Here is a 24914-nt window from a genome sequence, read left to right as displayed (position 1 = left end):
AGGCCCCTGAAGAAAGCCTACCTGTGCTATAGGCTAACACACACACACACACACACACAAAAAAAAAAAAAAAAAAAAAATCCCTGTAATTCATTATATTGCCATAGTAGTTAATTTGTGTGGCTCAGTTAAATTTTCCTGAAGTTGTTTTCCTTCTATGAGCAGTAAGTGGAAGGGTGTGTACAGCTTAGCAAACAATTCTTGATCCCTGATTGCTCCCCCCCCTCCAGCCACCAGGCCAGCCAGTGGATGCACAGAGAAACACTCCTCGCCTCACCACCTCCTGTAGGACAATGTACAGAGCCCCCATAATGGAAATATTTTATTCTGCATAACAAGATGGCTTAAAACATCCAGCAAAAGTTGCTTAATGTAGAAAAAAATAATACAAATCATTGATGTAGAGATGCTATTGTTTTATCAAACTCACAAATTGCATAAAGTCAGCAGGATTTACAAAACAGCTGCAGAGATGAATAATAGAAAATGTCTTGGCAAGATCAACGTGTCTGCTGCAGTCAGCATTAAGTATTGACATGAAGCTGTTGGTGAGTGTGGCTCAGAGTACTGCCTTCCCCAGCTCCCTGTTCCAACAAACTGACGATGAATGCACCTCATCCAAGATTTGTAACTCAGGTACATCACACTTTCACTCCTTTCACGGCAATGATGAAAATTGTGAAAACTATTTCTAACTTGGCTGGTTTACGTTCTGACCTCTTGTTATATTGTCAACACTTTTAAATTATATTGAACCAAATATATGACCAAATAATTTCCAGGTCATAATTCTGAGATTAGTTTTTAAAAACAATTACTGATTGGGTACACACATCTCATGTCAGTTTGTTTTTCTTTTCAAAAGAGTGGGAATGGAAGATTCATCGTGTTAAAGACTGAGCCTGTGGAAGAAATAGGTGACAGGCTGAGAGCCTCAAAATCTTGGAGGACACTTTTCTGGTCTTTCCACACTGCCATGAGAAACACTTCCATGTTTGACTCACCCTTAAAAAAATCATTTCAAGTGTCAATATTTTGTCTCCACCTTCATTTATATAATATAAAAGATAAAAGTTACTTTCATCTGGAAAGCCATTCATTAACTGCATACTTGATTCTCACAGAGAAAACAGTAACAGTTGTCATGGGTGTAAACACTCAAGTTCTGAGCCTTGGCCCTTCAGGAGGCAGCCAAGGGCTCCAGCTGCCAGAGGTAGTGTTGAGGGAGGCTGCGTCTAGTCCTCATAGTGGAGGTCTTTGGGGAAGCTGCAGCCAGACCTCTGAATGATCTCTGTGGCGGCCCAGATCCCGCACTTGATGCACTCAGCCACGTCCCGGCCCTGCACCAGCTGGGAGAGGAACCCTGCACAGGAACACAAGGGTCAAGTTAGGTTAACAAAGGGGCTAGAGTTTGACTTCCAGTTCATACATTTCCTGTTTCTTCATTTAAAAAACAAGAGAAACGGGAAGCTTTTTTTCATATATCATGAAAAATTCTCAAACAAAACTTGTCCTGAGCAAAAAGATTAATGTGTATTTGTACACACGTATACAGGCAACCAAGAAGTCCTGGGTTTCATTCCCTCTGAGGAATGGAGATGAGGGGTAGGCCAATAAATCTGGGCCCCATGTCCACCCAGCAGTGAATGGGTATTGAGTGTCTGTCAGAGATTGTGTCCAACCTAAAGTGTGTGTCTGTGTGTGTGTGTGTGTGTATTTACCTATTTGTAGTCTACCAGGCCAGAGCTAAGCTCTAATAGTCCCATCTCCATATCTACATTCATCCAGCCTTTCCTTCATTTGGTGGACACTGTTCGCCTCCACCACCTCTTCCCGCAAGCTGTTTCATGTGTTAACACTTCTATGTGGAAAACTATACTTTTTAGGTCAATCCAACAGGTTCCTTTATTAAGTTTCTTCCTATGTCCTCTCGGCCCCTGCGTTCTCGCAGTTGAGAAGAGATCATCTCTATCCACCTCATCAAACTTATTTATCAACTTATACAACGTGATCAGATCTCCTCTCTCCCTTCTTTGTTCCAGTGTCGTCAAGTCCATCTCCCTCAATCTGTCTTCATACGTCATATTTGAGAGTTCTGGGACCATTTTAGTTGCAATGGACCATATTGGCTATACAGGCAAGCGCCACACGTGGCTGCTCAGTGAACTGTCAAAGCAGTACTTTCCATAGAACTCAAGTTATGTACTAGAGTGCGTCTGAGGCTGCCTCCAGGATACAAGGCCTTGGTGCCGCCACCGCTCCGAGCCAACGACTGCACACACTTAACTTCTACCCGATTTCCTGACTACTATTTGACATGGAGAAAAACTGAAATCAGGTAGGAGTGAAGTGTGTGCAATCATCAGCTTGGGGCGATGGCGGCATCATGGCCGTGTATCCCTGAGACAGCCTCAGACACACTCTAGTCTTTAACTTGAACTCTATGGAAAATACAGCTTGGAGTTGAGTGGCCACATGTGGCCCTGCCTGTATAGCCAATACAGTCCATTCTCTGTATTCTTTCCAACTTTCTGATATCCTTCTTTTTGTGAGGCGACCACACAACTGCAGCATGTTCAAGTTTTGGTCTTATCAATGCTGATATTATTTTCTTCATCATTTCTTTGTCCATAAAATGGAATGATACCCTTATATTTTGCATCATCCTGTAGGTTTCTCCAAACAGCTTGTTTATATGCTTTTCTGGGGATAGTGTCTTGCATAGTTACTCCCAAATCTTTTTCTTCATGAACCACCTTTAACCCGAGAACGTCGGCAGACCCTTTTTTGGGCTTTCACGAGTCGTGGCTGTGGTACGGTGGACCCTAAAAAGGGCTCGCCATAATACGCCTAATTCGAGCTAATTGTAGGCAGTGGTGGCATAGCGCAACCCGCCATTAATGCCCAAGATCAATGTGGTGGGTGAGTGATCTTGAGGTGGGCTTTTTTTGTCATGGGTGGTGCTGTAAGGTCATGGCAGACTGAATTAGCTATCCATACAGTAATCACTAGTCAAATTCTCTATAGTACGCAATAAGCGACTGTCAGCTAGATGCCACGCGTCACGAGACTGTTTATTTTGTAACAAACACCACCCAAAAAGAATGGAGTTTGAGTAAAAGTAAATATTTTTAATGGCTTTATGGTTATGAGAGGAGTACTCTGATGTACGTTCCATGCTCTTTTCTAAGTCTCAAAATGCAGAGAAATTTTGTAGTTTCTCGGGTACTTCTCGGCTTTCCCATAGCCGAAGCCCACAGGTTAAGTTTTCTTCTCCCATCCTGTATGTTATCCTTGGTCTTTTTTTACTTTTCCCCATTTCCATAACATGGCATTTGTTTGCATTATATTCCATTTCCCATAACTGGCTCCATCTATACACTTTATCCAGGTCTTTTTGCAGTTCTTCACAGTCTTCCTCCCTCCTCACTTTTCTTATTAACTTTGCATCGTCTGCAAAAAGGCTCATTTAACTTTTTATACCCTTCGGCATATCATTTATATATGTTATGAACATTATTGGTGCCAGAACTGAGGCTTGGGGAACTCCACTCTCTACTCTCCTCCAATTTGATTTCTCTTCCCTAATAACCGTCCTCATTTCTCTTCCTGTTAAGCAATCCTTCATCCACTCAATAACCTTTCCACCCATTCCTCCCCACTGCTGTAGTTACCAGATTAACCTTTTGTGCGGAACCTTGTCAAAAGCTTTTCTTAAATCGAGATATACACAATCAGCCCATCGTTCTCTCTCTTGCACCACGTCTATTGCTCTTGAGTAGAAACATGGTAAGTTAGTGACACACGATTTCCCTTTTCTAAATCCAAACTGTCCCTTATTTATCATGTTTTCCTTTTCTAAATGTTCCACCCATTACTTTTTATTATACTTTCACAAATCTTGCACATTACACTTGTCAGAGACTGGTCTATAATTTAGTGGTTCAGTTTTACCTCCACTTTTATAAATTGGTACAATGTTCGCTCTCTTCCATTCTAAGGGCACTTTTCCTGTATTTAAAGAGCATGTTATTATATCATAAAGAGGCTCCAATAATTAATTTCTACACTCTTTTAGCACTTGTCCTGAGATTTCATCCAGTCCCATAGCTTTCCTTCCATCTAAGGTTTTCATCAGTTGTATCAGTTCAACAAAGACATGGGCAAGAATTGGTTTACCAATAGAGTGGTGGATGAATGGAATAGGCTTGACAGCCATGTTGTGGCTGCCAATACCATAGATACATTCAAGAAAAGGTTGGATAAAGTCATGGATAGTGAGGTAAGATGGGGTTGAGAGTATAGGAACTGCCTTGTATAGGCCAACCGGCCTCTTGCAGACTCCTTACGTTCTTATGTTTTTAACCTGTACATGATTTAGTTTCCCATCATTGCAATTTTCGAGACCCCAGTCAAAGTCTTATCTTTAAAAACTGTGCCTCTGTACTGACACCCTGCCTGGTCAAACTCTTTTGCCTCTGCCTATCAACATCTACTTTTCCTTCCTGCTGGAAGTATGCCTTCATACAGCCTGTGCCTAAGAAGGGTGACCATTCCAATCCCTCAAACTACTGTCCTATAGCTGTACTTTTATTTTTATTTTTTAACTATCTAAAGTCTATCTAAAGCTTTTGAATCAAACCTTACCCAGAAGATTCAAAAGCACCTTTCCACTTTTGACCTCCTATCTGATCACCAGTATGGGTTCCACAAGGGGCGTTCTACTGTTGATCTCCTTGCCTTCCTAACTGACTCTTGGTCATCCTCTCTTAGCCGTTTCAGTGAAATTTGCTATTGCGCTGGACATATCAAAAGCCTTTGATAGGGTCTGGCACAAATCTTTGCTTTCCAAACTGCCCTCCTACAGTTTCTATCCTTCTCTCTGTACCTTTATCTCCAGTTTCCTTTCTGACCGTTCTATTTCTGCCGTGGTGGACGGTCACTGTTCTTCCCCTAAACCTATTAACAGTGGTGTCCCACAGAGCTCTGTCCTATCTCTCACTCTCTTTCTGTTGTTCATTGATGATCTTTCCAAAACGAACTGTCCTATCCATTCTTACGGCGATAAATCTACTCTGCATTATTCAACTTCTTTTAATAGAAGACCCACCCAACAGGAACTTAACGATTCCAGGCTGGAGGCTGTAAAATGCTTAGCCTCAGACCTTACTATTATTTTCGATTGGGACAAGAAGAACCTGATGTCCTTCAACGCCTCAAAAACACAGTTTCTCCACCTATCCACTCAACAAATCTTCCAAACACCTATCCCCTATTCTTCAACAACACTCAGCTATCACCTTCTTTAACACTAAACATCCTCGGTCTATCCTCAACTCAAAACCTCAACTGGAAACTTCATATCTCTTCTCTTACTAAATCAGCTTTCTTGAGGCTGGGCATTCTGTACCATCTCCACAAATTCTTCTCCCCCCCACGGATGCTTTCCATATATAGGGGTCTTGTCCGCCCTCGTATGGAGTATGCATCTCACGTCTGGGGGGGCTCCACTCACACAACTCTCCTGGGGGAGTGGAGTCTAAGGCTCTTCGTCTCAACAGCTCTCCTCCTCTTACTGATAGTCTTCTACCTCTTAAATTCTGCCGCCATGTTGCCTCTCTTTCTATCTTCTATCAATATTTTCATGTTGACTGCTCTTCTGAACTTGCTAACTGCATGCCTCCCCCCTTCCCGCAGCCCCGCTGCACAAGACTTTCTACTCATGCTCATCCCTATACTGTCCAAACCCCTTATGCAAGAGTTAACCAGCACCTCTATTTTTTCATCCCCTTCACTGGTAAACTCTGGAACAGCCTTCCTTCGACTGTATATCCTCCTGCCTATGACTTGACCTCTTTCAAGAAGTGTATCAAGACACCTCTCCAGCCAAAATTGACCTCTCTTTTGGCTACTCTTTTCTTTTATCTTTTATGGGAGTGGCGAGTAGCGGGCTTTTTTTGGTACCCTTTTTGTTGCCCTTGAGCTGTGTCCTCTGATGTAAAAAAAATATATATATATATATATATATATATATATATATATATATATATATATATATATATATATATATATATATATATAAAAGGTCGTTTTTTTCAGTTATTTGGGTGATGAAAGCAGTTTTTGGGTCGGAAATCGGCAAACATAAGAGGCAGAGTATGACAACCTGGCAACGTTCAGCTGAGGGTTGTTGGAACACGCGGTGTTGCCGCTTCCTCCATGTGAAAAGCGTGTAGCTCGAACAATTGAATATTTCGCAGTTCTTATACTTCCACTCGTGAATAAACAAAATTTAATTCTTATTCTGATAACATAATTCTCGCTCATACGTTTCACTTTACAGAACATTCTTTACGCTGTTAATAAACGTGACACCCTGCAGGAAAACATCACCCTATTTCTTCACTTCTACACTAAAGTCTTGTAAACGTGTTTGTATCTTTGAATATTTCCTCATATACAGGTCGAGGTGGACTGAAATTCACATATTGTACGCCAATGAGAATATACGTACTAGCACTTCATTATGCATATATGATGATATAATCCCTAATTATGTCCCAAGGGAAAGGTCCAAGGGAGGTCTCGAGGTACCTTGGATCTGCTAAGTTTTACTTGGAGGAAGATGTTGGGAGACGGGAATATCGGCCTTTGTCTTTTCTGCCATGTCCCTCACCATTGTTTCTCTATTTTTTAGTACATTCACAACTTCTTTTTCTATGTCTTGCCTCTGTTCCTGTTGCTCTTGTTCGATGATTTCCCTAAAGCTTGATTTTTCCTTGTCTTTTTCACTTCTCCACTCCTTCAATTCATCATTGACTACATGCTTAATCTTTTCCTCTACCCTTACACAATCACACTTTGGTGATCATTTCCTATCTTCTCTGTGTGTGTGTGTGTGTGTGTGTGTGTGTGTGTGTGTGTGTGTGTGTGTGTGTGTGCGCTTTTGTCCGTGTGTGTGGATGTGTGAAGTCTCAACCAGACCCAAAAAATCTGTCACCTGAGCTCCAAGCTTCATTGGGGAGGGTAATGGCAAGTTCAGTGTGTGATCACACTACAGTGAATCACACACACATTGCTCTAATTGGGAGGGTACTTGCTGGCAATTACGAGTCTAACTCATGATCAGGCTGTGGTGAAATACACATATGCACGCACACATACCTCCCACAAAGGCGTCGCCGGCCCCGTTGGTGTCAATCAGCTTCTCCTCCGGCAGTCTGGTCACAGGGAACTCAGAAATTTTTCCATCTGGCAGATAAAGGAATGATTGATTAGACACCAAGCTAAATATCAACAACTTGTACAATCAAAGGATGCATTATGGGAAGAATCAACCATAAAAACTAATGTGCTTCACATGAGAGGTCACCAAAGAGCTCATAATGAACTGACTAATGAAGCCCCACCACTGTGATCCTGTCAGTGTTCAAAGGGTTCCTGTGATGACACAGTCTGCCTGGACGAGGTGCTGCTGACTCACCCTTGGCCAGGATAACGTTGTCAGCACCTTGCGTAAAGACAACAATGCGGCTTCGCTTGCTGTTCTTCTTAGGCAGAGCAGCAGTCTTGAGGGCAATCTCCTTAATGTCTGTCAATTTAAAGCCTTGCACCTCAGAGAACTTGGCTGCCTCCTGCCAGAGGAACATCATGTATTAGAAAAAGACTTAAAGTGTACCGTAACTGAAACATTAGTAAAGAATAAAGTTTTACTGATATTCATTGAGTTGCTGTTCACAACTGTCATAGTCATGCTAATTACACAAAAATTTATTCCTCAACCATATGCTGTATGGGTTCATGATGATGAAGATAATATCAATTAAAGGCATATCAGGATAACTGAGCTTTATATAATAACTTCAAATCTGTTACACCTGACTAGGATGCAAAACATTGAACTGGGGAAAAGAAAGTGTGAAAGTATATTGTAAGGATGTGAGGTGGTCAGCAGACCACCACCAAGAGGGACTGACAGGGTTGAGAGACAGCTGGAGAGGTACTGATGTTACAAAAATTAAATTATTAATAGAAGAAGTGAAGACATCTGCCCTGGCCATCATGTTGCAAGGAGTTCTGGAGGAAACAGAGCATCAAAGTTATGAACACCCGTTTTCAGTATGAGGGTTAACCATCTTGTCACACCTGCTTCACAGTACCTGGCAGCCCCTCACTCACTGTCTCATTGCTGAAGAGAATGTCGATGTAGGGGAACGCCTTCATCATGGGCTCATTGAAGAACTCGCACAGGAACGGTGCCGAGAGGTTCATAGCAAAGACTTTGTTGTGTTCACAGGCGTGCTGGCCCACGGTCAGGATGGACTCAGGGGACACCGTCAGGAAGAACCCCTGTGGTAAGGATGGGGTTGCTGTGAGGCTGAGCCAAGTAGGTGGTGCATCATTTGCTACATTTGTTACAGTTCTTTTTACATTATTATAAACAAGTTACAGAAAATTAAAGGACATGCAAGTGATCATCAATGACCAGCCAACACCAGCTGATCATATCAGTGACAGCACAGGATATGTAAGTGTTGCTGGTTAATGGACATTAAACATACATTATGTTGATACATTCCAGAAATATCAAATGTATATATCTAAGTTTCTCACTTTTGTGTTCCTCAGTACAAATAACTGTAAATTCAAAGAAAGGTTCATTAACAGTTCCTGATAACCGGTGGATAAAGTTGACATGTGGCAACTGTTCATACAAATTAATTTTCCCTGCCATGTCCAAACGTGTGTGTCTGGGTGTGATGGCTAAAGGTTAGCACTGGTGGGTGACGTCCTGTACTTACCTTAATGGCCTTAATGGCAAGGGTCTAATTTCTGCTATCACTGAGTGTAAAGATAACCCCAGAAGCTATCACTGAACCTCAACTTACATTGACTCCTCACAGTTGAAGGTCCAGGAGGACATGACCCTAAAGTGGCACTCACACAAAACAAAAAAAGAAAATAATATTGAAAATAATAATAATAAATAATAATAATAATAATAATAATAATAATAATAATAATAATAATAATAATAATAATAATAATAATAAAAATAATTATAATGAATAAATACAGAAAAGGAAAAGGATAAATAACATGCTAGGCTAATCACTAGAGCAGGGGCATATTTAGGACCTTGAAACATTGGTGGCTTGACCCAGCCCCAAGTGCTGGGTGGTTGGAGGTGAGAGAAGTGCAGAGTTTTTAAGGTGCTATCACACAGACATTTTCTGGTGTCTTTGATTGGCATCTAGCTGCCGGTACCGGTGGCAAGGAGCGCTCTTCCTATCACACACACAACAGATGTTTTCGGCCTCAGCACAGATCAAGGATGGACCGTGGCCGTAGGAGACGCCTTGCTCGAATTGGACTTAATTTGTGCATCGTTGCTCATATTGTTGGGATACTCCTTCAGAGCTTCTGCAAATTTCTTGAAAACTTCTCTCTTCATATTTCTCTTGGAATAGTTTTCATCCCTGGTGTCCCACAGACACTTGTTTTCCTGATAGAGCTCACAGAGGGTGGCAAGAGCATCCTTGGACCAAATAATTTGCTCCGTGGCTAGACAATGCCCACACAACAGCTGAGAGAATGTAAACAAAGACGCCAGTACTGGCTTCAAGATGACGATAATTGGCGTCTTGTGATTAGCGGCGTCTAGCCACCAGTACTGGCATCAAGATGCTTGTATTGGTGGCAAGATGCCAGTAAAGTTGCCCATGTGATAGCACCTTTAGGATAATTCTGAGGCCTCTCTGACATACATTTGGGCCAATTTATGTGTTATTGTATTTAGCAGTGATGCTGAAAATTTGGCAAGTGTGTCTTAATAAAACTTTCAAGGTCATTATCAAATTATGGTAAAGCATAAGCTCATTTAAGCGCTTAAGACTGACGTATCATACATATAAATGTACTGTACAGACAACTTCAAATTAAAATTAATTCTTCTAGGTACGTTTACTGCAGAGAACAAGGCACTAAAAACTGATGAAAAGCAATTGGCCATTTTTACAATGTACTGTAGTAAAATAAGGAACATCCGAGTAAGTGGGCATCAAGTAATTAGCAATCAAAAACTACCATTTTTCACAAATTCATCTAGTTTTTTTTATTAAATTTATTCTGTTACCAAGAGGACTGAAAACTACAACTCTGCACTCTTCAGTATAATATCCCCTTTTTTTTTTCAAAAGGAAGAATAAGCAATTCATTTTGTAAATAATATTAATATTAATGGTAGCCACTACTTAAGTCTGAAGAAAAATAACTGTTCACACTCCAGCCTGTCAGGTTTCACCTCATGCAGCCTACTGCTCTACTATAGTAAGACTCACCTTAAAGTGCAGCTGTAAGGTGCCATGTGAGGAATAACCACGAGTACAGAGTTGCCACGTTTTTAACCCCACGTTGGTTGCATCTCTCTCTCTCTCTCGTGGCGTTACCGCCACGAGGATTTGAATGTATTTTTTTTCTTACTTATGTCAGCTTATTTTAACGTACATTCCTTCACAATATAATCTAAATATAATTGTGAAACTACTCACACATCCCAAAACGAAAGGGAAACTCAATAATAAGTATAGCATTTTTCTTAGCCTTAAAATATATGCATGCCACATTTCTTTATATGCTTATAAATATCTTGTCCATAATAAGTTAACTGTTCTTTCATACGTTATAATACTAAGATTAAATGTGTATGCATATTTGCTGATCATATTTGCCAAGGTTTTACTTAATTAAAACATTTCTACATCACAGGCTAGGAGACTTGCAGCAAAGCTGTAAAAGGGGATCCCCCTACGCTGAACCACCCCCCAAACGCACATTTAGCCGAGTTAGACTCTACTACATTTTATAAATTTAGATGCTGGTTTTTACTCGTGCCATGTCATCAGTTCCTGCAGGCTGCAAGTTCATTTAATACAGAGTTAAAGACGTATTAAAAGCTGCTTTTACTGTTATGCTTTTAACTTATTTTTATATCAACGAAGTTCGACCTCGCATAATTGTCACCTAACTATATAATGACCGCAGTTGTTTGCCTACAGCAAAATATCAATAAATTACCTCTTGAAATTTGTTAACTAATAACTGGATCCTTTGGAAATCGGAACAATTACAGTCCCTCGTTCCACTTCAAACTGCTGAATGCTGGAGCAATTTGGTGCAGTGTGCACATCTCCCATCTTTACAGTGTACATAAGTAGTACCATATTTTTTAAGGATTTAGTATGCCTTGTGTGACAAAAAAATTTGAGAACCACTTAGCTAGACTATGGATATGTTAGCTGGCTAAAGAGCCCTCTGCTGCACCAACCTGAGCTAACAGACAAAGTAAAGGCAGGGGCAGTCTCCCGTGCTGATTCATCTACAGTTACAGCAACAGCGGGAAGTAACTCTTCCTTCATCTGCTCTTGCCTTGCAGGCTGCAACTCACTGGCTTGGTCCCCTTTCTATTTGGAAAAAGCTGCTTATATCCACAGCCTCAGACTCAGGTATTGCTCACTTCAACCAATCAACGAGCTCTCTCGCTCACACGTGTGCGCGGGCCAGAATACTCACCTTGGCTGACGCCTGGCACCACTGCCTGACTGATGGCCGACTGGCGAGTGGCCATGAATACGTGATAGGAACGTGAACCGGACGGGAACAAGCTGTATGATCTCCATATGAGATCTATGCAATCTAATTTCTATTACTAACAGCTTAACAAGAATTAATATTTTGATTTGGCCTGTCCAGGTCAATTCTAAAAAAAAAAAAAATAAATGAATAAACAAAAACTCTGAGATCCGGGGCTATTCATAAAACATTCGGGGCTATAGCCCCGAAAGACCAGGCCTAACTTCGCCTTGAAATGCCAGAATTTTTCTCTTTACTACACTTCCACACGAACACTGCACATAACAAAACACACAAAAAATTAATCCAGACAAGGAAAGGTTTTGCCGGCGCTGGGGATCGAACCTTATGGTATGGCCGTAAGGCTCTTCGTCTCATCAGCTCTCCTCCTCTTACTGATAGTCTTCTGCCTCTTAAATTCTGCCATCATGTTGCCTCTCTTTCTATCTCCTATCGATATTTTCATGCTGACTGCTCTTCTGAACTTGCTAACTGCATGCCTCCCCCCCTCCCACGTCCCTGCTATACTCGACTGTCACTCTAGCCCATCCCTATACTGTCCTAACCCCTTATGCAAGAATTAACCAGCATCTTCACTCTTGCATCCCTTACACTGGTAAACTCTGGAACTGCCTTCCTTCGTCTGTATTTCTTCCTGCCTATGACTTGTCATCTTTCAAGAAGAGTTTATCAAGACACCTCTCCATCCGAAATTGACCTCTCTTTTGGCTATTCTTGTCTATTTTCTGTTGTGGGAGTGGCGAGTAGCAGGCTCTTTTTTTAATATATGTGTTTTTTGGACTGTGGAATGGCCTGGAAGTGGAAGACATTCAGTCAAAAAAAATTAAATGAATTTATAGCAATGTTTGATTGTTCAAGAAATGGAGATGGGACCCAATAAGTATGGCTCATTTCCTGTATGTCAAACACATGCACCCAGGCACGCAGGCAGGCATCCACGCACGCACACACAGGTGCAGGAAGATGTTTAGATATTTTAGTACTATTAGCACAAGTAATTGTTGCCAACTACTACGACTGCTTTGTGTTAAAAGTCTAGTCATGGTAAGGCAAATGAATTGTTCATGAACTACATTTGTACATACATTAGAAGAGATATCATTACTATTCTCCTGGTGGAGCTTCAGACCTAGATATGATACCCACTTGTGTCTGAATCTTATAAATTCATGTTCTGAGCAAAATATTTTCATCTCAGAATATCAGACCTGCCCAGACCAGCCCCTAAAAATAAACAAAATTGCATTCTAGTCTATCTGCTTACTCTAAGACAAGAACAACTACAGAACTTACTGAGATGTAATAAAATTTGGCCTTTTCCAGCAAGGCTTTGTTCTCTGGGATGTCCAAATGGGACTTGGAAAAGTGATTGGCAGCCGCAAGGTTAGCTACAAGCGACCTGCATGTTCCATTCTTTGTGATTACCACGGCACAAGTTCCTGAGGAGACGGTGGAGGAGGAGACAGTGGATCAAGGAAGAAGCAGGAGAGTCTTAATGATACTGCAATATAACTACTGAGAGAGCAACATGCAACCAAAGGATCAGCCAGAATAGTGTTGGGGCAAGTTACTGTGTGATGGTGAGAAATAAGGGCAGAGGTTTTACTTGATCACAGCTTACACAGGCAAGAGTAAATTAGTATTTATGCACCAACTGAGACCACTGAAGCTAAGGGATTACCCTCTGCACCACATAGGGTGAAGGCTGAGGAGGAGGCCTTAGGAGAGGGTAATGCACCACAGCCCACACCACCCACAGGACCACCCCCACCCACCCACACACACACATACAAACCAGTCATCAAGGCTTGTAAATGGCAGGGAGAATTTGTCATTTCACATCTTCAGTTAAATTTACTTACTCTTTAAAAATTAATTTAATCTTTCCGCATGATTACATATTGCCTCACACCAAGTAATATACGTTATATTCAAAATCTACTTCACTACAATAATTTTGATGTAAAATCAACAATGGTCAACTGTTATCTCTAGGGACTCAAGCAACATTTTTGGAATCATTATTGAACTGAATCAAGATTTGCTCAAGTGGGAATGCCAAAGCTCCTACACAAAACACCTGCACACTGTCACTCTGATAAGGGAGCGTCTTATGGCTTGCAGGCCTCGGGGAGACACGTCAGTCACTCTCTCTGTAGGAATTTTCTGCACTCAATGGACCAAGTCCTTTTTCAATAGGGATTCTTCTCAATAGAAGTGGATTAGTTACTCTTTGGAGGAATTTCTTTTAGTTTTAATGGAAATAGAACTCTCTCTTTAGTGTAAATGGAAATAGATCAATGTGGGACTCCAAAAGCTGCTTCAATGTATAGGGCAACACTGAACTCATTGGTCCTTCTGTCTGGAGTTAAGTTGTGGGCTCTGGCCAGAAGGACTGATAAGTACAGTGCTACCCTCTGCATAACAGCAGCTCTGAAAGTCCCCCAATACATTCCCTTCAAGGGTTTTCTGCAAAGTCAATTTAAATATCGATAATTTTCTCTAAGGATTTTTTTAATGGGCAGATAAAATTCCTTTCACAAGCACCACCAGATACATGCAGGTGGAGGAGGCTGTGTGGACCCTCTGGAAAGGGAGGGAAGGGGAGGGAGGGGAGGGGAGGGTGGTAGGGTCTCACCTGTGGGGTGTTCGTCCTGCTTCTGGTACCTGACCAGCACGCCCGCCTCCTCTGCCTTGTCCTCCAGGGTCTTGCTGAACTCGTCCTTCCCCACCGAGCCCATGAAGGTAGTGCAATGCTTCTTCCTCAGGATCCACTGAAGCACAGAGCCCAGAAGAGTGTTTGAGAGATAGATGGATATAAATATAGATAAACTGACCTTACATCATATGAATGATATGATGATATTAAAGCCTATAGTCTGTTCGGAGCATGAAGTCGGTTCAAGGTGTGGCAGATTCCAGAACTCCCATGAGTGCAGCGCTGCCAGTTCGACCGCCAATTATCAGATTAGCACTCTCTCCTGGCCTACCTACCCACAACCCACCTGTTTATCTCTCTCTCTCTCTCTCCCTCTCGACCTGGGGGAGGGACCTAGGGGGACACACCGACCACCACCACCACCACCACCACTACCACCACCACAACGTGGCAACATGGGAAAAAATCGCTGCCACATGTCATAGAATTTATACAAATCCTTGTTATAATTCTAAACATTGACACTCATTGTACTATGTAGCTTCCTTTACTATATGCAGAATATATAAAATATCGCTTTCAAATAGCACATGGATGGGAAATAAAAGAGAGACGCATGTACGAAGGCTGATTTGGCAGCATGGGTAGAGGTAAACGACGATACCAGCTCCACCCTGAACCGACTTCTTGCTCTGAACAGACTATAACACTTATAATGAGGTGACTGTAGGTGTGTGAGTGGCAGGACTTACAGAAAGCAGCTAGCAGGAGCCTCAGATACAATGCATGATACACTTGAGTAGTGAAGGAGACACTGCATTGATGATAGATCAGAGGGAGTTTTGAGAAGAAATACAAACTACCAGATTGACTAATGGAAGTTTATGTTAAGGTGGATGTGTGGTGTAACAAGAGAAGGTAGGATAAGAAATTACTGGATTAGAGGGACAGTGAAAGTGGGAGTAGTATTAAAGATTATGAACAGAGGGAGAGTGAAATGGTACTGACATGCCATGGGAAGTAATGGTCAGGGAAGTGTAGGGGAGTAGGAAAAGAGAAGGGCTAGTGTTGAGGGACTTGGGTTGTCTTAAGGGAGACCATTGAGAGAAGGGACAACTGAGAGGTAAAGTTCAGGACTGGAGCAGACAGAGAGGTCATCAGCTACAGCAACCCATAGTATGAAGATGGGTAAAGCTCTCTAGACAAACATGAAGAAAAAGAATTGATGTAAGCTTATAGGTAGCAAAAGAGCAAAACTTACAACCACCCATGAAAGAAAAAAGGCACGAAGAGGCAGAAGAGGAACTTACAAATGTGCTAAGAGAAAGGATATGGAGTATGATAAATCAACAGATAATGAAAGTGGCACAGGAACTAGTATCAAATGAGAAAGAGATATTAAATAGCACAGCAAACATGAAGGAGTTTGAAGAAAAGGAATGAAGAGGAAGAGAAAACATAATAAAGCTGAGAGAGAGAGAGAGAGAGAGAGAGAGAGAGAGAGAGAGAGAGAGAGAGAGAGAGAGAGAGAGAGAGAGAGAGAGAGAGAGAGAGAGAGAGAGAGAGAGATGAAGATGAGAAAAGGAAATGGGAGTGATAAGAGGGAGTTCCAAGTAAAGGGGATGAGGAAGAAATGGAGAAAGAAAAAAAAATTATACAATCGAGAGAGAGAGAGAGAGAGAGAGAGAGAGAGAAAGAGAAAAAGGTGATATGAGATGAGGTAATGAGGGAGGGAAGCAAGAGGAGTATCAACCAGAACAAGAGGAAACAGGTTAATTAAGGAGATGAGTGACAAGATCGAAAAAACAGAGGTGAAGGAATTGAAAGAGAGAAAAGAGTTGGTGAGAGTGAATGAAAAGAGGTGCAAGAGAGAGATAAGAAGATAAGAGTAAGCAATAAGAAGTAAAATAGGTGAGAGGTGACAGACTACATAATAAGGGTGAAAGAGGAGGATGAGAAGGCAGAGAGAAGAGTTGGCAAGGGTGAATGAAAAGGGGTGAAGGAGAGAAATAAGGGGATAAGAGTGAGCAGAAACAAGTGAAAGGTGACGGTGTAATGAGGGTGACAGGGTGAAAAAGAGAATGCAGAGAGAGAAAAATGATGAGGGTGAAAGAAGAGAGGCACAGGAGAGAGATAAGAAGAGCAAAAAAAGGTGGAGGATGATGGAGAATGTAGTAATGGTGACAGGCATGAAAAGGCAGAAGAGGAACTTACAAATGTGCTAAGAGAAAGAATATGGAGTATGATAAATCAACAGATAATGAAAGTGGCACAGGAACTAGTATCAAACGAGAAAGAGATATTAAATAGCACAGCAAACATGAAGGAGTTTGAAGACAAGGAATAAAGAGAGGGCAAGAAGGCAAGAGACCAACCTGTGCCACCCTCATGGAGTTCTGTGTTGCCCCGCCGGCGATGTACTCCACCCCCTCCATGCCCGCCATCTCCTTGTACATGGGCTCGTGCTGCTTCTCGGCAAGGATGGCATCGTTGGCCTTCAGGTCGTACTTCTTCAGGAATTCTGCGTCGATGTTTACTGCGATGTCCAGGAGGGGGTTACCCATCCCCATCAAAACACCCTCACTGAAACATGTTCATGGATTAGGGTTCCAGTTTTCCTTGCAGTGTCTCCTTTTTGGGTGACTGATTATGGTTTTGAAGGATTTGAATGTTTTCCAGTTCATAGACTCTTCCTAGTGCCCAGCCTCCATTCAAGGTGTTCCTGTCAGTTGATACACACGGTCAGTAATCTTATCAGGGAATTAACTAACTGGGAAAACAGGACTGGACTTTCTTTTAATGTGATTTATTATGACTTTGAAGGATCTGAATGTTTCCCAGCTTCATCTCTTCATGCTGCCTGCCTCCTTTAGGGCATCTCTGTCACTTCATTCACACAGTCAGTAATCATATCAGGGGAAAAAAAAAAAACAAAAAAAAAAGGAAAATTGACCTTACATTCAAAAGGTGAACTTTTCAAAAATAAAGGTTCATATATTTTTTTTTATAATACTTCATGTTCATACCACAACTCAACTATATTTTTTTTCTTCTTCATGGCATAAGCAATAATTGGAAATGGTGAATAATTTGCCCTATTATGATTTTGCATAACCATTTTCATATATTTTTTTTTATTGGTCAGCCTCAGCTTTCATATAAAAGAAGAAGAAAGAGGAACACCTGACTGAGTAACAAATGTAGCAGAGATCAGTCTGACGGACAGGTTCACTTCCTTACTACAGGGACGCTTCCTGGCTGAGGTGGAGAAGCTTTGTTGTTCTTGTTTCATTATGTTTGCAGCTTTCATCACAAAGCAAACATCATCTTTATACAAACTTCTTTACAATGTGACAAAGAATTCATCACAGCATTGGCATAAATAGTTGTTTCAATAAATATTCTGTATCAGGAATGAGTTCATAGTGATTTTAATCTTGAGTACCGAGTCATTTCTGCTTAAAATATTGATGATCAAAAGGCATTATCAGCTTATCAGCACTCTAAAATATCACATCAACATACGTATAGCTTTGTCTCCTCAGCAGTCCGGTATCAACCATGCATGTTACCATGGAGACAAATTACTGAGAACAAAAATTAGTTTCCAATCAGAGGCAGTTAGCAAGGGTCTGGTCTACAGGGTCTGGTCGACAGCAGTACAACAAACTAGTCACAGAAGTAAGACAAACCATAAATCTTGGTTCAGGTATCTGTCTCAAAGTGATTTACTGTTACTGTTACCAGACCTGAGACAACAGCAGGGCAACACACGGCTGGCTATGCACAGAGCCAACACAGCATTAGCAGGTAGTAATGGATCAGTCTGAATCAACACAGTGTTAGCAGGTGTTAATTAGGAGATCTGCCTAAGCATCTGAGATGTTAGTAAGGTGGTGAGTGAGAGGCAGAGGGAGCACAGTCAGGTTAGCAGCAACGTGAACTTCAACCATCTCAACGATCTCCTCCCACAGGCTGCAGTCTTGAGTCAGTGTGTGTAATCACTCCTGTCACCACATGTCCACAAATTAGTGAAGATAAGAGGTTGGGTGTGAATGACATCTTGTGTCGGTGTCCAGGCATAAGAGAAAAATGAAAGGTGTTATCAAGCCCCAGGTGACATCACCACCCACTATCACGCCCCTCTCTGAACTCTGCCTTGCCCCTTCTCCTGCATAGTGAGTCTTACACTCCACCCCTGAGGAGCTGCTCACCGCCACTCCCTGAAGAGAACATAAAGGTGTCTGTTTACAAGGAGGGACTGAGAAAGATGAATGTTGTCCTTGTGCTAGTGGTGGTTGTGGGAAGCTGTGTGTGTGGGGTGCTGCCTCAGCCCACCCCAACCACACATTACCCACAGGTCACTCAGGGGAACCACACCCAACATGTTGCCATCAATGACAAGGAAATGAAATTCCAGCCTGATGTGGTGACCCCTGAAACAGCTGTAAAGAAAAACACAAGGATGCATGGAGACAAATCTGAAAATGTAAAAGCCAACAACCACATCAGAAGAGACTCAAGGGTTAGTCAAAGGCTCCAATACATCCTGAAGGAAACTGAAGCCAAGATCCTCGAGATGAACAAGAGACACCCAAACAGAGGGAAGCTGAAGACACTGCCGGGGCTTGAAAGGCTCAAACAGGAAGAGATGTCACGGATCAATGCCACTTCCTCTCCCCACACAGAGGATTGTGTCTTTGTGTGTCCAGATGGTAAGTGAACCCTCTTCTCTTTCCTCCATCTCCAGTTCATAAATGATCATGTTGTCTGTTCAGAGTTTGTTCCATCGACTGCCAGAATCAATGGTCACTTTATAGCATCTACTTTGGTCTTTCACCTCTGACCTGCTTCGCATAACAGTATGAAGTTTGCAGTTTGATCTTTTCATCAGTAATAAAGTTTAGATAATGTGAGTATAATTTTATTGCATTCTTTATCCCCTGCTGGTGAAAATATCAAAAGATTGTGTTATAATACAGCAACAAATCTGTTGCTATATCATTACCACTGTTTTTGTTTGAGTGGACCAAAGTGACATGTGTTTTGGTTTCAGGAACTTCTTGCAAATGGCACAAAATAAAATCTCCTCCAGTGTTCATGTTGTATTGAACTTTGTGTATCAATTATAAAAACTTTTTCATTATCACAAAAAATCTTGCACAGATCAGTATGAAGATTTTTTTTATAGTGTTAAAGAAATCTACTTCTGTGTGCTAGTAAAAAAAATATTACTTTAAGCAGCAATAAAAAGTGACATCTCTTAGCAAGATACCTAGGCCCCCCTCTGACCTTAGCTGACCCTTTCTCCACTGCCTATGCCCCCAGCTGAGAGTCTGGCGCCCTGTACATGTGACCCCTGCACACACAACATCAACTGTTCCTTTATAGCGTCCTTTGAGCAGCTGTACAACATCTTCCATTCAACGGACTTCCCAAACCCAAGGTATCTCCTCTTTTGCTTTTGATGATGATGATGATGATTAAGAATAACTAAGAATAACAGCCCTAAGCACATCACACTGCAGCATCACTAATGGTGTGTGCGAGACAAGTTTGGCAGCACTCTAATGTGCCTGAATGCTTGCTTGCTGCCTAGTCAGTGATGAACTGCTGCCTGATTCCAACACACTCTGCAGTGATCTCTTTAGCAAGTATATTTAATTATAAAGAGTGTCTTTCTTGACCAAAATTTAAGTGGCAATCACAACTACATAAAAGGTAATTGGGTGTTCAGTTTCAGATTCGGATGGATGACTCCTATCATCATCATCAGACAATATCCTGCATATGTGTAATTATACCTCACATATTAACCTTCCTTAACAGCATCATTTATGTGCTGATAGACACTACCACAATCCAGGGCTAAGCAAGGCTTCCAAATACCCAAAGTACTTTTCCTGATGCAGGTTCAACCAGTTCCTGCTGGTGGGCTCCTTCAGGACAGACCACAGAGCCACCAGTGCCACCTCAGGCACCTTCCTTGCCCAAACATTTGGCAACATCTCCTTTACCTCCATATGGGTGGAGGAGGTGTCGCAGCTCACTGTGGTGGAGTCTGGGGCATTCGACGGCAGTGAAGAAACACTCAAGAAAATTAATTTCAGGTGGAACTCTGCCCTCACAAGCTTCCCCTTCGAAGAGGCTAGTTGTAATGCTGTTTCTGTATGACTATTCTTATCATAACTCAATGTAATTATTGTCAACATTAATATTGTCAATACTATCATTATAGTCATTCTCTATTTGCATATTATCAGCTCATCATCGTAGTGGACTAGTTATGCAGTTGTCAGACATTTGGGAAGCAATAAGATGTGTGGTTTAGATCCTCAGCAATGAGAATGATGTTGTTAAAAGCTCTGTCTCCACACAGATAGCGAAGATGACTGAGCTTGATTTGCTGGAGGTGCGTTTCAGCAACCTCACCGCTGTGCCAACGCTTCCACACAACATGCGGCTGACCAGACTCTACTTGCTTGACAACCCCCTCATGACCACCATGCCACGGATGGCTTTCGCTCAGCTCCCTAATCTCTTGGTGAATACATGACCTTTCTCATCTCCCTTGTCAAGCAATCTGGTTTGTTCCAGATCTCACCAGACTTTCATATCTATTCAACTATGTAATACATTTTAACAGAATTTCACTTTTGCAACTTTGCATTTGCAAAGTTGCATGGAGGGTGTCCATGACAAATAACTCCATCGGTCCGTATTTTCAAATGCTTTTATTTCACTTGCTTAGTTTCCTTAACATTGTCATCTAAATTCACAAGTTGATTTTCTCATATCCACCTCTTTACTCAACACACTGATTATGTATGAATTTACTTGTCATTTCTGTTATCTAGCCTTTGGTTATCATATCCCTTTACATGAAAGGGTTAAACTTTTAATGTGCTTTCCCTGGATTTTTATATCTTTTTATCAGTTTGTACCTCAGGAATAGCACTGTCAGACACATGCACTCAGTTTGGTTGTTTCATACTTTTGATGGGCAACTCTACTTTCCAAGGACAATTTGCATGCTTTCTAAGACTTGTCTTTATATGCAGCCTTATATAAAGACTTTCCTACTTTGGGTTCTCAAACTTGCTTTCCATTGCAAGAGAATAAAGCTATAAAACAAATTCTGAGTAACATGTGAGGTGTGTGAAGGAAGACGAAGTAGATGGTGACACACAGCATCTTTCACAAGCTGACCATCATCATTAGTATCACCATCAGTTTCTTACATGATGGTGAGTAATGATGGTCAAGGATTGCCGTGATAAAGAAGAAAATACTTTGTCCTAGCATTGATGATCCCTGGTGAAGTGGGTGACACTATTCACTCATGTCATTCAGATACTGTTTTCTCAGACCTTGGCATTGGCGATGAGTGCAACACCATCACTGGCACTGCACGGTGCATGACACTGAGGGTTTGAGGTCATCAGAGAGTGACTGTGGGATGTAGCTTGGGTTTATGCAGTTACCTTTTCAAACTCCTCCCACAGTAATCCATTCATTACTTGTCATCTGATGAATGTAACACTTCCTCAAGTCCTCTCACACTTGTTCATAAAGCTAACTATATTATTGATGCTTTCCCAACCATCACTGATATGTTTTTTTATCACTTTGGAATATGCACAGATGATTCTTGGGACCACCCATCTCATACTCAATGCAAAGAGGCTCAGTCACCCACCTGAATGTAATGCTGGTCCCTAAATGTTTCAGATCCTTGACTTGGGATTCAACTCTTTCAAAATCATAGAGGAGGACAGCCTGTACTTCTCATCTCAAAATGTGCTGGTGTTTCTTGACCACAACTTTATCAACACAATCCATTATAACGCCTTCAGTAGATTCCAACCCGTGGGTCTCGATGTGTCCAGTAACAATCTCATTGAACTGGAGCAGCAAGTCTTCCAGGTATGAGGCAAAGTAGTCTACCGATATCAAATCCAGCACTCTGCTTACAGATCCTGGGCCTGTATTCTTAGTTACTTTTGGCTCTCACAACCAATATTTCTAAAGGCCACAAAGGAGAGTAGTTGAGTTTTCATGAGTGCTTTTCATATTCATGGTGCAGATGCCCTGTCAAACTATCCCAAGACTCATAAAACTACCCATGGAAGTCCCCACAATCTCTACCAAAGCCTTAGCAAATGTGGGTGTGTAGGCTCTGAAATGCTTGGGAATCAGGGCCCAGGTAAATACAGGGTATACCCATTTCGTCACCACTATTTACACCCGTTTCGTCACCACTGTTTTCATCCGTTTGGTCACCACGCTTTTCTTTGCTGTTAAAGTATCTTCGTGACTATTTTCATGAATATGCCAGCAAAGAAAATAAAAAAATAAAATAAATAAATGAATAAAATTAAAAAAAAAGCAAAAAGAAATTAAGTAAACACAAAAACTGATCAGAGTGTGACCATTGTCTGTATATGAAAATAAAAACCCATAGTTCATTTTACATTGCAGTAGAAATAGATCACAATAAAGGCACATACAATTGCATTGTTGCAAAACAATAGCAACAACAAAATTTTAAAAGGTAACAATATAAAAATTTTGGTGGGGAGCAACCACAATTTTAGTGAGGACATGTGCAAATTAATTGTTAATTATATGTTGGACTCGGAAGAAGACACTGACAGCTTCACAGAAATTTAGTAGTGGTGACTGATGGATTTTTCCTCGTATGCATCTCATAACTTCCAGAGATGGACTTGTCGGAACACACTCCAGTTGCCCACTGACCAGGCAGTGTTATCAAGCCATGTTTGCCTTATATAATCTGTTGGTTTTCTTGTAGGATTGCATTGCTGTGATTTTTCCTGGAGTTCTTCAAAGGCTGGTCAGATATCGTTTAAGCAGGTAGGGAAGAACGAAGAGTTGACGTACAAAATCGTATATTGGCCCTCGCTCTATATATGCAGTCACTAGGCCAACCTGTTACACTTTCCGCTAGATGGCTTGTGCCCAGTGAAAAGTGCAGCCATGCAAATGAACGATGGATACACTTTTCTTATTGCATTCCACATTGCTACTTCAAAATCCATTATTACTTCTTCAACACAGTACTCATTACTTTTATATTCTCACTTGTACATTTCCTGAGTCATGTTCGTACCACACACCCTGTGTCTCTATTCATGACATTTATCACACAGTAGAGCCTGCTGACGTAATTGCACTTCCTTCCGACAAGCCTGAGCAAGGGTGATAAGCTCCACTACTGTATGCCATCCAGAGGTGAATATTTGGCTTGCCATTGTGAGAACTGTCTGTCTCATTGAGTTTCATTAGATTCAGCATTGAATGAGGAAATCACCATGTTGAAATTTGTGGTGACAAAACGGATTTCGCATTGGTGACAAATTAGAGTGCTTTGATGACGAAATGTTTATTTTTGGTGGTGAACCAGGTAAGTGATGAACCGGACTGGTGATGAAATGGGGTGTATCCGTAAATACATCCCCTTGAGCTCACACTCCTCTCTGACCTATTCGTAAAGCTGTAACACTGAGTAGTGCGAACAAACAACTTCCAGTCGCACAGATCCCCTAAACCATGTCTGTACTTATCTATGACCCTGGCAGAGTTACTTCAGTATTCTTCATCTTAAAGGCATGAAATATTCAACTAAATCTACAGATGACGTGATGGTCCTGTCCATCAATCCTGCCCCTGTCATCCATACGGTTTCCTTTTCATTCATCCTACTTTCACATTTATCCCTTTATTCATTCTGCTCTATCCATCTATCCTACTTCCATGCTCATCCTTCCATCCATTCTCCATCTATTCACCCTACATACTTATCCATCCCACTTTCATATTCATCATATTCATCCATTAAACCTGCTTTCGTATTCATCCTTCCACCTTGCTTCCATGGTCATTGTACTCCTTCCACTTGGTCTAACACTCATCTCCGTCCACCCTTCCTTCTTCCCCTCGCCACAGCCCATCCTGGACCACATCATCGCCCAGCAGTACGACTCCTACATAGACGCCTCCGACAACCCTCTTCAGTGTGGCGCCCAAGAGTGGCTGACACAGAACCCTTCATACCTCTCCCACATCTTCCTGTCCGACTCTCCCTGCATGAAGCTAACCTGAAGCACTGTGTCACATGAACGGCTTTCCTTTACTGCCACATGCCACGGGTTGATGGACAGTGTAAGGTACTTGTAAATACTTAGTTAGATGGTGTTAATTAATTCTCTTTGTGTTTGTAGTAAAGGATATAGGTACAACAAAGCCTGGATGTAAAATATATATGTATAAAACAATATCCACAACCAGAGCCACAGAATAGGAAAATGTGGTCATCTTCATCACACGCAATTCAAACTGATGCTGATTTAATTAAAAATTTTACTTCTTTGAGATCCTGACAACACCTGGAGCACAAGAAACACTATCGTATAAGCATCAATTTCAATTTCGCAAGGCTTTTTTGGTAACAATATGGTGCCTGTGATGGAATTGGGTACACTCTTCTATTCTATGGCTCTTTCCACAACATGCTGCTCCTATGAAGAGAACAGGAACATGGCAGAATAAGATCCCCAGTTAAAGAATGATCACTTTGCAC

At 41.5% G+C, this 24914-nt stretch overlaps 2 protein-coding genes across 6 annotated transcripts in view; one reads left to right on the top strand and one right to left on the bottom strand.

Moving 5' to 3' along the window:
- Positions 1–309: 309 nt before the first annotated feature.
- The window catches only part of LOC127003241 (uncharacterized), a 34779-nt gene continuing 10174 nt past the window's right edge, over positions 310–24914 (bottom strand). For all 4 annotated transcript variants that reach the window (XM_050869641.1, XM_050869639.1, XM_050869642.1 and 1 more), the window contains 7 exons: positions 16687–16894; positions 14291–14426; positions 12946–13091; positions 8179–8349; positions 7484–7634; positions 7165–7251; positions 310–1363 (listed from right to left, as the gene is read on the bottom strand). In XM_050869641.1, the coding sequence (XP_050725598.1) occupies positions 1236–1363; positions 7165–7251; positions 7484–7634; positions 8179–8349; positions 12946–13091; positions 14291–14426; positions 16687–16894 (1027 nt within the window). In that variant the 3' untranslated portion in view covers positions 310–1235. The remainder of the gene's footprint in view (positions 1364–7164; positions 7252–7483; positions 7635–8178; positions 8350–12945; positions 13092–14290; positions 14427–16686; positions 16895–24914) is intronic.
- LOC127003239 (oplophorus-luciferin 2-monooxygenase non-catalytic subunit-like) overlaps positions 16901–24914 on the top strand; it is a 10129-nt gene continuing 2115 nt past the window's right edge. Inside the window, exons 1-6 of one of the 2 annotated variants that reach the window (XR_007757021.1) lie at positions 16901–19026; positions 19640–19757; positions 20224–20458; positions 20691–20855; positions 22043–22237; positions 24281–24501. Coding sequence is in view for 1 of the 2 variants with exons in the window: in XM_050869637.1 (XP_050725594.1) it covers positions 18582–19026; positions 19640–19757; positions 20224–20458; positions 20691–20855; positions 22043–22237; positions 24281–24436 (1314 nt within the window). In the remaining variant the exon portion in view is untranslated. Of the gene's footprint in view, positions 19027–19639; positions 19758–20223; positions 20459–20690; positions 20856–22042; positions 22238–24280 lie in introns of both variants that reach the window. The other variant, XM_050869637.1, reaches the window with a different exon arrangement.

The sequence above is a fragment of the Eriocheir sinensis genome, chromosome 25 (genome assembly GCF_024679095.1).
Source record: "Eriocheir sinensis breed Jianghai 21 chromosome 25, ASM2467909v1, whole genome shotgun sequence".
Classification (NCBI taxonomy): Eukaryota; Metazoa; Arthropoda; class Malacostraca; order Decapoda; family Varunidae; genus Eriocheir; species Eriocheir sinensis.
This window is presented reverse-complemented; position numbering and strand designations above follow the sequence as displayed.